We start from the raw sequence: 16,923 nt of genomic DNA on the forward strand, positions 1-16,923 counted from the left end.
TGAAGACCTGATCTGATGAAATAGAAAACATAAGACTCGTGTAAAACTTCAACCTTTATTTAACTTTAAACACCCACCTTCCTGAGAAGCCTGGCATGGTATTTAAATAAATTAACACACAATCAATTACAAAAGGCTTGACTGTTTACAGAGTGTCTTTTTATCATGCGCAGTGCTTTACATCTTCAGATTTGCTCAAAGAAAAATATTGAGGAACAGAGCAGCAGCTTTGTGGATTCAGTGGCACCAGTTTGTCCTGTTTAAACTCCACAGAAGTGAAAGCATCTCTCCACAGAGTAAACACTGCCTGCTGGTGTCCAAACAGCCTCAATGATTTTTTTTTGTCATCTACTTACTTGTGTCCCATCACACTGACATGTAGAAAAAAAACAGACTGAAAATGGCTTGTGTTCCACTTTTCTGAACACGATGAAAATTAAAATCATTGTTTTAAGTTGCAAGACTATTTTTTTTTTAACTACTCAGAAACTAGTTGGCAGAGATTTTGTTGCTCTCATCACATCTGCTCTCTTGGCAGGGACGGCACAGTCAAGTGTGACACTTTTAAACACACCAAAACGATAACGGCAAATCGAGCCATATGTGCTACTCAATGAAAGGTTTTGACAATTAATCGCAGTCCAAATCTACAGACATATGTACAACTTATCGTCTGCTACGTTCGGACAGCCTGTGGTTCAGTAAAATTGTGTGTTATCAAAAAAAAAAAAAGGCACGTGAAAGGAGCTGTTTTAGTTGAGTGGATTTGCTCTGACTATTTAAAGCACTCTCATGACTATCCCACTGTACATCTACTAAAGCCTCTGTCTACACACAGCATTTTAAATAGGATCACATCAGCTACAAAATGAAGTACAACTACAAGAAAACACACATATTTACACATAAGATATCTGCCACTTGAAGAATAAACAGTAGGCTGATTTCACCTGGACTAATTTGAGTGATTCCAGGTTGGGTTAGTATGTGCAGCCTTATTGTCAGCTGAGGTTGATAAGAGGAATAACAGGGGTTGTTTCTAACTTTTGTTTTGTTGTACACAGTTTAATTTTAAGGCACAGAGGGGAAAAAAAAGATGGAAATAAGAAGAAGATGAAAGACCCGGCTTGGATGACTGAACTTCATAGGCTGAGTGCCTGCTCTCAGACGACTGGCTGGTTTATGTTTAGCATGGCCAGATGATATTCTAAACACACAGTCAACAAACTCAGGGGTGCCCTCTTATGTAAGAGAGCATGTACAGTATGTTACAGAGAGAAAATAAAGTGGTTACACGACTATACAATGTTGTGTCTGGGAAAAAAAGGGAATCTCGTTTCTAGTTTAGAATGCAGTAAAGTTATCAAAAGTATCTTTTTTTTAAGTACCATAGCAGGTAGTCACATATTTTCTCCTAAACTACAAGTGATGTATAATTTTCAGACAGTTTTCCAATGCAAGGAATTTTTTAATGTAGGATTTTGAACAACTTTTATATTAACTTCTGTTAAAGACATCTCCCAAACCAGCACTGTTTTCTTAATCTAAAGTATGCATGGTTTGTTCCACATAGAAAACTACTTTTTAAACACTTGTTAAGTTTAGATTAGTTTGACGTTTTAAGAAAAAGGCTTCTTCAGTTTCTTGCTGAGGGATGGATAAGACGACGACACTGTATTGTAGCCTACATTTTAGGCTAGAGACAGGTTAGCTTAGCTTTGCAAAACGACTGGATGCAGCTAACTAAACTATGTTTACAGGTAACAAATCCTCCAAAAAAGATCTGAAGGTTTTAAAGTTAGTCTAATCAATGCTTTTTTCACAGCTAATGTAACTGTTTGTCTGGTTGAAGCCTATATTTTAACATATGCATCGGGTCGCTATCAATCTTCAAATCCAACTTTCATTAGGGAAGGCGAATGGGCAAATTCCCCAAAAATGCTGAACTGTTACTTTAAGATGACCACAGATGTTCTTATAGTGAGCCGTTTGTGTTGATTCTGCAGTTTCTTAGGTGGCTACATGAGTGACTCATTTTTGAAACATTTAATGACTACTCCCTCTCTTGGCATCCTGATTTGATACGACCAATCAGGATTCAATATATTTTCCGAGAAGACCTATTTTAAGGCTATGGCCTTACATTACACAACACTGCTGTGCTTGTGTCACTCTGCACGTTTGTGTGTGTGTGTGTGTGTGTGTGTGTGTGTGTGTGTGTGTGTGTGTGTCCATTTCCATGCACAGATCAGCAAACTCAGCTGCTCTTGCCTCAGATTTTTCGCTCGGGCTTAAGTTTCCCACAGCCTCGGGGTCAATGTCAAGGCTGTGTGAAAAAGCATCGACATTACTGTGCTAGTATGTGGGCTAAAAACTCGTAGTGGTTGCTAAATGGCCATGAGGGGGGAAAAAAACTAGATTGTCAGGTAAACATCATAAATGATACTGTTCCCACTGGATATGTGAATGATGAGAATGTTATCAGGATATTGTGGAAAGGTAGAGTCTGCATCTTGGCTTGTGATGAAAATAGTGGTAAATAAGGCCAGGATAGCTGGGTTAAGCACCACAGTGGAAAGAGAACTTTTTGGTTCCTTGGTCCCACAACGGATATTGGACATGATCTGAAGGCTGTACAGTCTTTTGGGAGTGGTGATTGGTACAAGTCCATGATCTCGCTCAGATGACCTCCCTACTGTTGCGAATAGCACAACAGAGCACCATACTGAAGATCATCCCGATAACCTGTGAAAATAAAAAAATGTTTTTCGTAAAATTGTTCTCACTTGCATAAAAAAAAAACCCATGGTGTGTATTTTTAACTCTTCTCAGAACCCGACTCACCATGACTCCAGCAATGCCGATTCCCACGTACCCAATGATGTAGAGTTTACTGTTGAAGAAGTCCTTGATGCCTGTCTCACAGTCCTGCACAACAAAGAAAAGAGGAGTCAGCAAATACAACTCATTTGTTCTACAACAAAGAGATATCATTTCATCTGGAGTCTGGAGCTGGTGACAGATCTTGCCTTTGTTCCCGGTTTGGGATCAGAGCATTGGCTTGCTATGGTTCCACAACAGTTCAGCTAAAAAGTGGGAAGAAAAAAACAATGAAGCATGTTCTTATTCCAAAACCTTTTTGATGTGCAATATCACTGCATAAGAAAACAAAGTCTTTACTTACCACTTTCTCGTATGACAGGATCAATGTGCTGTTATTGTTTTCGTTGTAGGTGGTTGCGTAAAAGTTCTGAACGTCTTCGATTATCTGCGATGAGAAAGAACTTTCAGCCATTCAGATTTGCCACGCTCATTTAAACACTCAAGCGTTCAAATATCGAGGAGTTATTAATTAATTATTATAAATCCTTTAATGAACATGCAACACAGACACAGTGTGTTATAGAGTTATCTCATGGAATATAAATGTTGATTAAATGTGTCATTGTTTCAGTTCAAAAAAGACTTAGAAATTCTAAGCTGAAAATTGGGTCTTCTAATAAGCCACATGTCTCTACCACACCCACACATGCTTTTTAAATTTTATTCTCTATAAATAAGCGTACCTTGTCTTTGTTTAAGAACCCAAACACCCCTGCTGCAATCTCAGCACCAAAGATGATCAGCAGGCAGGCAAAGAACTGAGAAAGATGCAGAAGACAAGAAGTCGTTGTAACATGGCTTTAGGCGATACACAGTATATGCCTGATTAAATGGTATTCTTCCGCAATTTTCATTATTAAATTCAGAGAAGATGCAAATCAGTTTCGCTCCTGTGTTTTGTTTTTCACTCACAGAACCAAGGAGGCATTGAGATTCTCGCACAGCTCCACAGCAGCCAAAGAAACCCACCAACATCACCAGACTGCCAGCACCTATCAGGATGTACACCCCTGGAAGAACAGGTCACAAGATATGTCGCAATTACATGAAGTCACAATTACATGAATTTCAACCCCAAAAGAAAAGTTAACAATACCTATACTTATTATCCAAACAACTTCCTTTCAATCCATCCTTTCAACATAATTGGGATGAATCAATGTAAACTAGTGAATGCACACTGCTTCTGTGGTTCGATTCTTCTCTACAGCTCTGCTGACATCTTTGGCTGATTCCCACCAGTTCGCCCAGTCACCAGCAGGAGGCAGCATATATCTACCATTTTAAGTTTGAACAGTTACTGTCTAGGTTGCAAAGCGGAACTCACACAGGTTCAGGAACATTTCAGACTATTTCTGCAGGCAGCTAAGCACACTTTTTTGGGAGACAGCCAATTTGTGTGCTTTGTCCTCTTATAAGAGTTCTTAAAACTAGCCTTGTTAGCACTAGCCTGATTTAGAAGGGTCTGCAGGGAGGAATTCAACAACAGATATGTTCCTCCAGTGAACTCATGAAGGTGGGGCCAGTAGCTAGGCAACCACTCTACAGAGGATGCAGTGAGATAGGACGCATCATCCCCTAGGTGACGTGGGCTCAGGTGGGGAACAAGAGAAGAAGACGGTTGAAAGGATCCCAATGTGTAAACAAGAAAAGTACTCAGTGTGATACAATGATTGAGTCATTTCTTTTGTTCTCAGGAGCGATTGCTCAAGGTGTAACATGATCAGTGAGCTTGCTGATCACCTTTAATCAATTGATAGGTGTTGTGTTTTTATCAACAAACTGATAGAGAAGATTTTTCTCTTCTCTTCGATAGAGCACTGCTTTAGTTTTCCTTTTGTATTTAAGTTCAAGCTTGTCTCTATTTTCTTATCATCAATCATTTTAAAGTACAACGATGGGAGGAGGTGTTTGTGGGTTTGACGCCATAGGAACGAGGCATGGCAACTGTAGAGAACCTTCTGCTGTATCTGTGGGGACAGGACTCTCACTGTCAGAGCCATGTGTAACACTAATCTCTCAGAGGACCTGACAGAAGCCGGCCGTCCTCAGTCCAACCACGTGGACACCTAAGTCTTACTTCACACAGAAACAAATGTGTGTAGATTGTAAAATTAGGAGATCGTTGTTTGTGGTCCTGAAATACAGAAATAAACACCTGACGGATTATTTTAGCCCAGACAAAGCAGTTCTGTGTCCCTATAGCTTTTAAAACTTAACACAAACATTGGGCTAAATTTAGGAATTGGCAACACTTTTTGTTAGGTTTAGGAAAAATATCATAATTAACGCTAAAATACTAACTATCACTACTAACTCTTATTTTAGTTAAAGGCTGCATTTAAGCATCCTGGGTCAACCACCTTGAGACACTCCCGTCCAAGACTTTTTTCACTCTTTCTCCAACAGTATACAATAACATACCACATGCCTGATGTAGACGCAACTGATAATTCTTTGAAGAGTTTCACAAATCTTGGGGCTAACAGAAAGAAGTGATGAAATACCTGTTACAAGCCATTGTAAGTGCAACGCTTCTCTACCATTACACCACCTTGTTAGTGAAGAGAAGCGACTAAAGCACCAATCAGGAGGATGGTTTAGTCTAGACACTCCTAAAAAGAACTGACATTAAGATGAGTATTATACTGGCACTGTGACAGTAGTGAGTAGGAGAGGGGTGGACCTTTATAAGAACACTTCTCATTTGACGTCCTGCCTCTCCTTCTCTTCAAAACCATAGATTCCAATCTGTTACAATGACAGCCATCTTCCATATTATATTTTTAACCGTCCACACAGTCAGTCCTCCCCCTCTTACCACTGTTTCCATCTGAGAAGGCTGACATACTGAGCTAAAATGTGGTTGTGAGGTTTCCCTTGTGCATTAACTGAAGTCATTTCCTGTTATTCACACTCATCTCCGGTGTGCTAGGTGCACACACATGCTTCATAATCAAAACAGCATTAGATGATGTCTTGTTGAAATTGCATGTAGAAAACACATTCAAACCACAACACTCACATACATTCAGACAAAAACAAAGACGTTCTTGAAGCTGTTCCCTTACACCAAATCTCTGGGCACATGAGGACTTTTATTTGAGTTTGTATTGCGTGTTTGTGTGCATGACTGAAAATGTCAGTTTATTGAATCCCCTTTCCAGACTGAGAAAGACTCTGATGTATGGACCATTTCTTTCTAATATGTAGCCTAAGTATCACTAAGATTCAAACTGGTATTTTAAACTTAAACTGATCTATCTGTGACCAATTAAGAGTGGTTTCTCTGCAACATAGACACAGATGTAAGTAGCTTTTTATTCAGCTGTTCCATATGAAAGAAAGTAATTTCCACTATGCTGGAATCATACAGTAACCAACTATCCACCCCAAAAGATCAATTTGATGTCTGAAACATATCTTGCTTTATTGCTTAGCTATAAAAAAACACAACAAATGTATTGTTTTTAATAGATTATACATTATACATCAGTAAAACTTCAATTTCAGGAATTTTCTTGCATTTTTCATATTGGACTCACCTATGAAGAAAGTGTCTGGAGCCTTTTCTCCATTGAGCAGAGACACAGTTTCTGGATCAAAACGCAGCCACAGCCCCACAGCCAGGACAAAAGATCCCATCAACTGAAGAGAAAGAGAAAACAAAGACTTTTCAGAACCCAAATGACCCTTATTTTATTATTTTTTTCATAGGAAACACAGACAAATAAAGGATCTTTGTAGATGAGTGCTCCCTTGTTAGTCTCTCTAAAGACTTGTGCGTATTCAGACTTTTATTATAACCCAACCCGAATTAAAGCAAACTGTAAAGCCTGACTATACTCTGCCTTCTTGCTTCTGGCATCCTCTACGTAAAAGCAATTCAAACTGCACATGCTGTCAGGTGGTCCTTTTTTGAGAAATACAATCAATGAACGACAACAACTTTTGGTTATTCCATAACGACACACATTTCTCTTATCATTCTTTCCTGCTTTGGATTACATATCATTAGTGTTTAATGGTTCCAGAATTCATCTCACACACACGCTGTGCTGTTTTTCATCTTAAGCACGACAATGGCAACAAATGGTCTTCAGGCCTTCAGAGAGGTCTTGTGCTTTTGCTGTCTAAATGTGATTTTCCACATAAATGAAGTAAACGGTGGCGTGGAGTTTCCACTCTGTCCCTCCACCCTTTAAACCCGGGCAACAGGAAAAAATATAATATATAAATATATATATATATAAAGAGTCAGTTAGGCTTAAAAATATATATTTTCTCTTAATCATGGTAGGATAATTAACAGGTTCCAAACAACAGATCCCATCAAAATGTTGCTTATGTAACTTTGAAACACCTCATAGCAAGTTCTGGCTGTATGGATAAAATGGCCCTCTTGGCTGCAGGCAGCAATGTGGCACCTTGAGCTTTAACAGGCTCTCCTGTTTGTTTGGAAACATGGTTACATGTTGCTCACATTTTCCTTCATCTCAACCACCATCAGTATACATCAACTGAAATCATACTCGGTGCAATGCTGTTGCTTTGGGGCAAGGTAAATAAATCATTCTCTAAGGGTTCAGAACACCTTGAATTCAGTGTTTTTTTTTTTCTCTGACATCTGATCTGAGATACTTTCAAGGACTAGAAACTGTGGTAGATGCTCCAGTGACAGATCAATACTGAGAGGTTTTAATGATCACTGAGTCTGCGCCCCCTGAGGATAATCCAGCCTAAAAAAACCTTCTGAGCCTAGCCTCAAAACAACAACAGTGTCCATGTGTGTGTGTATGCGGCCAAAGACATAAAATGATTTGACTAAATGGAGAGCATTTCACAGTCACATGGTCTCTGTGTCCTAGATCTCAGAATTTAGCGTGTTTAGACTGTTTTTTTTTTCCATGACTGTTTGTTTCTCTGTCCTCAAGCTCTGTTGGGAAAATGTATTTAAACAAAAAACACTGTTGCCTAGTTCAGAGAAAAACAAACAGTTCCCAACTGTAACTTTACTTTGTGACCTCTTGTTTATCACATCTGCTCTTTTCTGGTTTTGTAATTCCTTTTTCAGTCTTTGTATTTTGTGTTTCATCCTCTTCCTCACCGTCTTCACTCGTCTCACCTTTTGCTCCAGGTCTGCAGGTTGTATTTTATACTGCTAGTCTGAAGTAAAGCCAGTAGCTCAGTTGTAAAGCATCGGAATAGGACAGGTGTTGGGAAAGGCGGCTTCCTCCCAAACTGAGGATTTAGTTTCGTGTATGGTGATGTATGGGACAGCTGAGCTCTCGGGGTTGCAGGATTAACAGGTCCAAAGTGATAAAGCACAGTGAAGCAAGGGCTGTAGATGTAGACTTACTGACCCAGGCTGGATTAGAGCAGAGGGAATCTCTGGATCTATTTAACACTGGTATTTGTCTGAACACCTGATGGTGCGATAATGTGGGCGGGGGTGTGAAGTGAGGACTGCTGCCTACTGACTTGTGTGGATAAAAAAGTGTAATAATAAGTAGAAAAAAACCCAATAGATTTTTATTTATATATTGTGATATCTTGTTCAAAAAAAGTATGAATATATTCATGTTTTTAGCTATTTATTGTATATCTAAATAGTCTATTTTCTTAAAGAGATTTAAAATTACTTCATCATCTTCATCACAACAATACACTTCCTTTTAGGGTTAGGGGTAGGGTCGTACAAAACCAGACTCATTTATGGACAGCCATCTGCTAGAGAGAGAGAGAGAGAGAGAGAGAGAGAGAGAGAGAGAGAGAGAGAGCGAGAGAGAGAGGCAGACAAACCGAGAGACGTACAGTAAGCAACAAAGAAAGCCCCCGACAACAGAGACTGATAACAGCAAAGCCAACGATTAAATTAAAATATGACTAATATCAGTGATAGCAACTATTAGACTATTAAATATAAGTATTACTAAGTATTAATGACGATAGTAAAGAATAGTGAATGTCTAGATGCAGAGCATTAGGTCTTTGTTAGTGCTGTATGGAGGAGCAGGTGGTTTCTTCACAGCTCAACCAAACCTCCTTGATTATGGCTATTTTTAAAAGCCTTTCAAAATGACCTCGATATAGATGGAGGTACCACACTGTGAGGTCGCGCTAAGTACATTCTCCACTTTTTCACTCATCAGCCTCACTATCCCAAAGGTCCCATTTGCGTCCCTTCTAACATGCCTCCCTTTACATAGACCCCCCCCTCCACACACACACACACACACACACACACTTCAGTCTGCCATCATTACCCTGTCTGACACCAGACACACCCTTCTCCACGCCTCTCTACCTCCCAAATCTACCCCTCGACTTATCTCCATGTTACCCCCCTCCTCTACCCCACCTCATTATACCCCCCCTTCCCTCATCCAAAGGACAAAGACCCTCTGTCTCCCTGTGACTATACTCTGGTGTGCACAATAGGAGGGAAAGGGGCAAAAACAACTTAAGAGGGAACGAAAGAAGGCATCAGAGGATCCATCATCTTTTTTCTTTTCCTGCAGACACAGACTACAGAAGCATGTTGTTTGGAGACTAAGTTAAAACTCCATCCCGTAAAGCCTATATTTCTCAAAGAGAAAGAGGGAAGTAAGAAAAGCAGAGTCCTCTTTTCAGTCCTAACATTTTTGAAGAAAGTTTGTATGTCTGGATATTCTAGAGAGGGATGGAAATCTCTCTGTTGCAGCTTTATTGAAGCTATTTTACAGTGTACTTTTTAACAGTGCAGTTAAATTGTGTTTTTCGTGAGGCGAAATTTCCATGAGAGCAGGGACTGGGATGACACAAAGCTGTGGTCTTGGTTAGAGACAGGCTGTGGCATAATCCACTCTCCTTGTTTTAAGGGAAAATAGTCTTCATTTAAATGAAAGTATTATGAAAACAAAACATGTTTAAATGACTCCTCTAAATCCAGCAGTAATTAGTGTGTAACTTAAGCTTTCAAAAATAGTCTTCCGTCTAGAAAATGTTTAGGAAAACAGATGCAAGCCCACATTAAAAATGATGGGCAGAAGGAAAGTGTAAATAGGAGAAAGACAGTCATGGGTGGAGTAAATCCCATTGTGCTCTGTCTCAGGATGAGGGAAGCTGGTGGCACACATCATCCTCCACATCACAGACAAGTGATATATTTTCTGTCCATAAAGTCTGTGCCTGTTACCAGAAATTTAAAAAAAGATTGACGCCTCTTCAAAATAATGGTTCTGAACAGTTATTTAAGGAATTTAAAATATAAATCTCGCCGGTTTTATATATATAAGAGGTTTGATTGTCGAGGACCTAAACCCATATTAGAAGTGTGTTTAAATGGCTTTATCGTCAACCCTTGAAATCGTCTGTTTCATATATTTTTGTTTGGAAACAATTACCAATTGTCAAAAAGACTGATTAGGTCTGCATTGGGATATTCATGAAATAAATTAGATGTACATATCACCAGTATTCAATAAAAACAGCAAGGGACCAAGGACACTGCCATGGTGCATGCCACAATGTCACAGGATTCTTCAGCTCTCCAGCTCTTAGGTCATCAGCTAATTTATTAAACTAGTCGTAATAAAATTCAGTTTTAAGACGTTTTTACTGAACACATTTGAAGAAAGAAATGTGTTAAAGGTGGATATTTCAATAGAATACTTAAGAATACTTAATACGATGTGTATGATGATAAAATGTGTAATGCTGAGGAGGAACTGTTTAGTAAAATGACTTAAGCTTCTGCTCTTTGCAGAACTAAGAAAATTGCCCTAGATGTTGTGTCCGCTGGCTACAGTTACAAACTGTAAATATTTGATCAGCAGATGCACTGAAAGACTCAAAAACAAGAAAAATGAAGCAAACAGAGTAACTGGTTTTCTGGATAAAGAGCTTAAAAATGGACGGACACTTTTTTCTGTATGTACTATTTATTTATTTTTATTTTGTAGTACTCCTAAATTGGTGAAATTTGGTTTTTAATGAGGAAGAACACTGGGGGAATATCTGTGGGAAAGAAGATCTGTTTTACATCACTTTAAGCAGAGATTGCCCCACACTGTTTACCTCGCAGGCTTAATTTTTGACTAAATAGGGCAGTCGGTGAACCATAGCACACTAACACAGACTCGACAAGCCATTCAGTTATTGATTTACTGTTGCAGGCGTTTGTATTTTTAGCAGTCAGTGTATATACAAGAGCTTGACCTGCATTATATCAGTGACAGCTTTGTACTGAAGTCCTACAGGAATCTCACTTCATCCTGATGCTGTGCCATGAAGTCCGGAGAGATTTATAAACACAGCACCACTTTACAAGCATTGATTGATGACCATGTTTAGTCGAATAAGGTTGTTTAAGCTAAGTATATTACACTCTTCATCATTCAGGTAAAACAACTTTTTGTGTGTGTTTATAGTGTCAGCATGTCCACCAGCTTCCATCTCCCAACACTCCATATGCAGAACCACAGCCCCGTCCTACTTTACTCATGGAGGGATTTGAAGGCAAACATATCTGCCCCTCCTCCATCACTGGCTCTCATCACACACACTCTAATCATCCCTCACTCAAACATCAGCAGAGTGGACTTTGATTATGATCAGCTCGAGAGATAACTCTTCATTTGTAGAAAAAAAGAGTTTTGGGAATGTGTGGAAGTTTTATACAGCAAGAGAAAAAAAAACACAGGTTAAATTCTTATGTGTTTTACACTCACATAATACCCTGCAATGCTCATAATGATCTATTCTCTATTCTTATCTGGGTCAACTTCATGCCAACTGTCCCTCTTTCGCCATGTGAGCGCGCACACACGCACATGAATATCCCTCTCAATCTCCCAATGACCCTTTTCCCTCCTGTCACATTTGCTCTCCTGCTTCCATCACTGATAATTCACTCTTCTTGTTCGGCCATCACTGTCCTCTTCTCTCCACCTGTTTATCATGTCTCTCTTTACCTCTCTGTCTCTGCATGCATCCATACTCCAACGGGATTTCAGCCAAAAACTTATTTCAGCCAATAACATATCTTAGTGACGATATGACAACTTAATGCTGGGGTCCTGTGGGGCTGCTGGCTGCGTTCACGCCAGGGTCCCTTAAGGCTCTCCTGCTTAGCCAGGCAGGAGCAACAGACTGAAGTTATGCTATTGTCCCTCTGTCACAATGGCTCCATTCACACTGCACTCAGCGCCTGATCCACTTCACAGATGCTTGTAGGAAAATTTCTCCCTCTCCCTCTCTACGCACGCACGCACGCACACACACACACACACACACAAACACACACAGACAGAGAGAGGACCGTCCCGTTGACCTACCTGCTCCTTGGCACTGCAAAGTAAATGTTCATCTTTTCTATAGCAAACACTTTGGATGGGTTTAACAGAGATGTCAGGGTTTATTTTATGAAGACACATGTGCAGAGCATGTATGCAGGAGACACACACACACACACACACACACTAACACACCTTTCACATCCACCTGACAGTTTGTCTTCTTGAGTAAAGTGACTCTCTTGTGTCTCCCCGTGACTGCCCAATAACAGAAGGGGAAGCAGTTTAGGGGATCTTGCAGCTGTTTCTTCATTTCAGCAAACAGCTCTCTTTGTTAATGACGCCGAGTTTGTTTTCCATTTAGCCATATACTGTCTCTCAATCTCTCTAACCTTCTCTGTCTTTTCATTCAGCCTTCCTTTCGAAAACATGCTTCCCCGGCCCGGGTAAAAAAGGGGCGGGTTTTTCCTCTGTGGAAAATCTGATTTGAGCCCGCTGAGCCAGGAGTTAAAAAAAAGAAAAGAAAAAAGAAAAGAAACAAAACCTTGCTGTCACCCTTTCCGCGCCACTCACAGTAGGCTAAGTAAATCCACGAGAGTGCAACAACTAAATACAGCATGAGAGGGTTAGGCTACAAAAGGGAGTATGAATGTGAAAACTGTAAACAATCTCAGCATCTAAATAGCACGTGGGCGTGGAGGTCATATATATCCCCATAGAGAGTAAAGTCCCATTTGCGGCACTCGTTCATTGACGCACAACTTTTATCTCGAAAATGAATAGAGCGAGCACGCACTTACCCAGAATATGAAGTTGAACACGAACAGGAGATATTTCACGCATTTCATTCCTCCTTCCACCTTCCCCATGTCGGCTGGTTATGCGTGCGTGTGGATGTGTGTGTGCGCCCTTTAAATTCTCCACAGTAGATTTTGCTCTGACGCTTGTATTGGCTCTGCTCACAGGGACAATAACGGTATAGCCCGGTCACAACACTCGTGCATCAAGAGTCTCTCTCTCTCTCTCTCTCTCTCTCTCTCTCTCTCTCTCTCTTACAAACACACTACACGCGCGCGCACAAACGCCGGCGGGATCCGCTTAAACTCTTTCCAGACCGCCCCTTTCAATAATACTGAGGGGGGCCGAAGGGGGGCTGTGACTACACGATGGGGACTTGGCATATGTTTGGTCGACGTGTTGTAGTCCTGGTGACAAAAGGACAACCTTTAACTTTACATTTATATTCATTTATTCTAATTCTTAATTGTAAGGCTCTTTGTGGTTCTTTGACAGCTAAATCTGCCACACAAATCACCAAAGCCTTTAACAAAAAAACAAACAAAACCCACGGTTCTAGCTTATGAGAATGTGACCGCCAACTCACTTTCTCTTTTGTAAGGGTTTCTAATAAATGTGTATAGACGTAACCAGGGACTGTTTACATTTAGTCTTGTCTGCTAATGTAATAAGTTCTATTCCCCCCCCCCCCCCCTAATTTTGCCATGATGACTTATAATAATAAGTATTATTATTAGTGTTATGATACACTTTATAAATTCTGTTCAAGGTATGTGCATAATTTGCAATTTCATAAAACTATGCCTACTTTGGTTTAATATTGTGTAGGCTACTTAATTAAGTGAATGTTGTAAATCAGGTAATTCTATTGTTCATATTCATATTTTCTTTAGTTCATTTTAATAACAGAAGCACACCTGACCATTATGTACCTGAGTTGTACAGGAACAATAAAGAAGTTCTTCTCATCGCTTTTACTGAACTCAGTAAATCTGCACTTTCTTTTGATGCCCCAAATTCATGGAGCGCCCTCCAGCAAACTCTAAGGCTCGGAGTTCTTCCCTCTCTTCCAGAGTTTAGGAATTTGATTTCGAAGAACTTTGTTTCAAATTGTAACTGTTTTAAATGATCTCAGTGGTTTTTGTCACAGATTCTGCGTGTTTGATGTTTTTTTGCTTGTTTTACTGTGCTTGGAATCTCGACGGCATTGGAAATGAGGGAAACCTCAGTGTCTTTTTCGAGAATAAATAAAGGTTTGAAACGAAGTGAAGTCATTCAAGTAGCCTAGAGGTGACCAAGTGTGGAGTTAATCCTTTGAGTAAGAAACAGTCAGTGTGCCAGTACTGATTGGATGCCCTGTAGTGATCAACTTTCTACATCAGATAGTAACTTTGAGAAATACAATTTTTGCTAGGCTATAATGATTACAGTTTTAGCTTCTTAAAATTATTTCAATATGTATAATGTGCCCATGTGTTTCACAAGGTTACAGAATATGTCATATGCAGGGTGGCAATACTATAAAAAAAAGAAATGCAGATATTAGGGATGGTATAATGCGGTAACGGTTTACTCAACTTCCTTTTGCGAGATAAAAATGATGTTAAAATGTTGAGTAATTTCTTAACTGTTATAGTACAACACCCTTCCCCAAACCATTCCTGTGCAATCAAACCAGTTCTCTGTGAAAAGAAAAACATGTCAAAGATTTAAGGAAAGGAAGTCGATGTTTAAGTTCTCAGAAAGAATGGACTGGAAACTAAAATACTCTCTTTTCTCATTTTCTCCTCATTGTTCTAATTCAATTCTTAAGTGAGGAGTAATAGTGAACACGTTGAAACATGTTTTTCATCTCTCCTCAGTATCACATTTTTTTCTGTCTGGTCATGATGAAAAACAGTTGAATATTATTTCCTTAGAGGAAACAGATGACCTTTAACTATGAGGACTTTTTTTTATATTAATTTCAAACTTGAAATCGCTGTGTGGGTTGGCGTTAATGATCTTAACATGACTATTAATTCTTAGAGTTGGGTTGAGTCATTTTCTCCTAATGGCAGCTGAGTAAAGTTAACCTATTTGGGATACACTTTTAACCACTGATTCATCTGATTTAAATGCGCAACCTACTTACTTTTTATAAACACTTGCCCAACCTTGTAAAGTCTTAGATACGCAAAAACAGGATACAAACTACATTACTATTAATGAAATTGAAAGCACCTCTCCTGGCTTTCTTCTTTCAATTTATTCCTTGACATGTAGCATAGATCTCAGCAGCAACACAATGTTCAACATAAATATTTTCCCAACAACCATGGAGAGTAGGGGTAATATCCACAGATCACTTTAATTTGATCACCAGGAATTTAGGCAGTGGTTTGAGAAGTCCTTTTAGAGGAGAAAACAGTCTGCCAAGCCGAAGGCTGGAAGGACTACGGAGTCAGACAGGAATGACAGGATGGCAGAAGAGACAATGGCTAGAACAAATGCTCAGAGATTGCATCAATTTGAAAAAATCATCAATAAGTGGAGCTCTTTAGGGATTTGCAAGAGTTTTAGCCTTGTAGCTCAACCTGTAAAAACCCTCAGAGAAGCAGAGTCTGCGCTGTGGCACTCATTAAGGGAACAGTGGAGGACAGAGAGAAAACTAAAGTAGTTTAGCTTGGACGTTAACCAGAGCAGAGCCAAAAGAGGAAAGGCTGATAAGACTGGGAAAAGGCCAGTGTGTCCCTGCTTGTTGGCTATTTGGGGCTGTTGGTGTCTGAGCTGCTATGTAGCTCCAAATGTTTGAAAAAGAAAAATTAGTGCAGGCCTTAACCTCAATGTACATAGATGGTGGTCTGGCTCATTTTACAGGCTAATACGTAATGGATCCATTAAGGGTTTGCATCTAGCGCTGCTCTGATATAACACTATTATAATCAAATTGCGACCTTTCCAATCCTATACACTTAAAACAGTTTTGTTGGTTAATATCTTCAAGTTAAGAGCATATTCCTTGTTTTCTCCTTTTTTTGACTGGGTGGGAACAGTAATAGCTGTTCTTTAGCAACAACCATGTTTGGGTCAGGGCCTGGACCCGTTCCTTGACTCTGAGGTCATTACTGATGTCAGACTGAGATATCTGTTGGACATTAAGTCCAAAATGAAATGAAGCTGTGACTAAACAAAAGCTGAGTAGAATAATTCGGTTTATTTAAGTTTTCTTCCTTCATATTAATGTACCTGTGGTCTTAACGCTTGGATATTAGTTATGATGTCCACAACAAGCTTGCATGGGATTAGCAGCGATGAGACTTATATTTGTGGCAGCATTGCACCATCTATTGGTCAAATTGCAAACTTGCACTAAATTATTTCAAGGTAAAGCCACATGCGCATGTGCTTGGATGTGTGCTGATCAAACAAAGGACTGTACAAATGGGCAAAGAGAAGTTGGCTGTGTTGTATACATACTCATTGATTGCTATTGTGACTGCTCTGTATTCTTTGCATGTCCATGTTTGACCTTCAAACAGTTAAAAACAATGGATGAACAATGAGACAAACTGAAACTAAGCTGTCTCTTGCCTCACCTCGTAAGTCTATAAACATACATTGTTCAATTCTGCTCCTTCTTTCTTTCTTTCTTTCAATGCATATTTCCTACTTGGGTTTTTTCTCAGCTATTGCAAAACGATTGCCATGAAATCAGTTAACAAACCACACATCCTGGTACCTCTTAATAAACCTTTGATCAGGTGGCCTTGCTCTGCTGAGGTTTCCTGGCAACACATCCAGTGTGCATGATCTGTAAAGCAACAACAACAAGGTGAAGAGCACATACTGGCACTTAGGGAGGATACAAATGTGTGAAAACTTGTAGGACTAGATTGTAAGTGAACAAAGATATGATAAGAATGACAGAGAGGGTTTTCTGTCACAGTCTTCTTTTCCTCCTCTGTTCATTAAGATTTAGGGAATA

At 39.6% G+C, this 16,923-nt stretch overlaps 1 protein-coding gene across 1 annotated transcript; it reads right to left on the reverse strand.

Moving 5' to 3' along the window:
- Positions 1–41: 41 nt before the first annotated feature.
- On the reverse strand, positions 42–13,197 carry LOC109984917 (tetraspanin-2). Its single transcript, XM_020635091.3, has 8 exons — positions 12,959–13,197; positions 6,429–6,531; positions 3,796–3,893; positions 3,567–3,641; positions 3,185–3,268; positions 3,030–3,086; positions 2,845–2,928; positions 42–2,745 (listed from the first exon to the last, which is right to left on the reverse strand). Exons 1-8 carry the CDS (start codon positions 13,025–13,027, stop codon positions 2,680–2,682), a joined length of 636 nt encoding a protein of 211 aa, XP_020490747.1. The 5' UTR covers positions 13,028–13,197; the 3' UTR covers positions 42–2,679.
- Between the last annotated feature and the right edge of the window lie 3,726 nt (positions 13,198–16,923).

This window comes from Labrus bergylta, chromosome 12 (genome assembly GCF_963930695.1).
Source record: "Labrus bergylta chromosome 12, fLabBer1.1, whole genome shotgun sequence".
NCBI classification, from domain to species: Eukaryota; Metazoa; Chordata; class Actinopteri; order Labriformes; family Labridae; genus Labrus; species Labrus bergylta.

Bases quoted from the DNA above. Each gene is read 5' to 3' on its own strand.
- LOC109984917 (XM_020635091.3), bottom strand. From the start codon at position 13,027: ATGGGGAAGGTGGAAGGAGGAATGAAATGCGTGAAATATCTCCTGTTC. The intron at 3,642-3,795 runs GTGAGTGAAAAA...CATCTTTCTCAG, and splicing joins CTCAATGCCTCCTTGGTTCT to TTCTTTGCCTGCCTGCTGAT. The intron at 2,746-2,844 runs GTGAGTCGGGTT...TTATTTTCACAG, and splicing joins TCGGCATTGCTGGAGTCATG to GTTATCGGGATGATCTTCAG.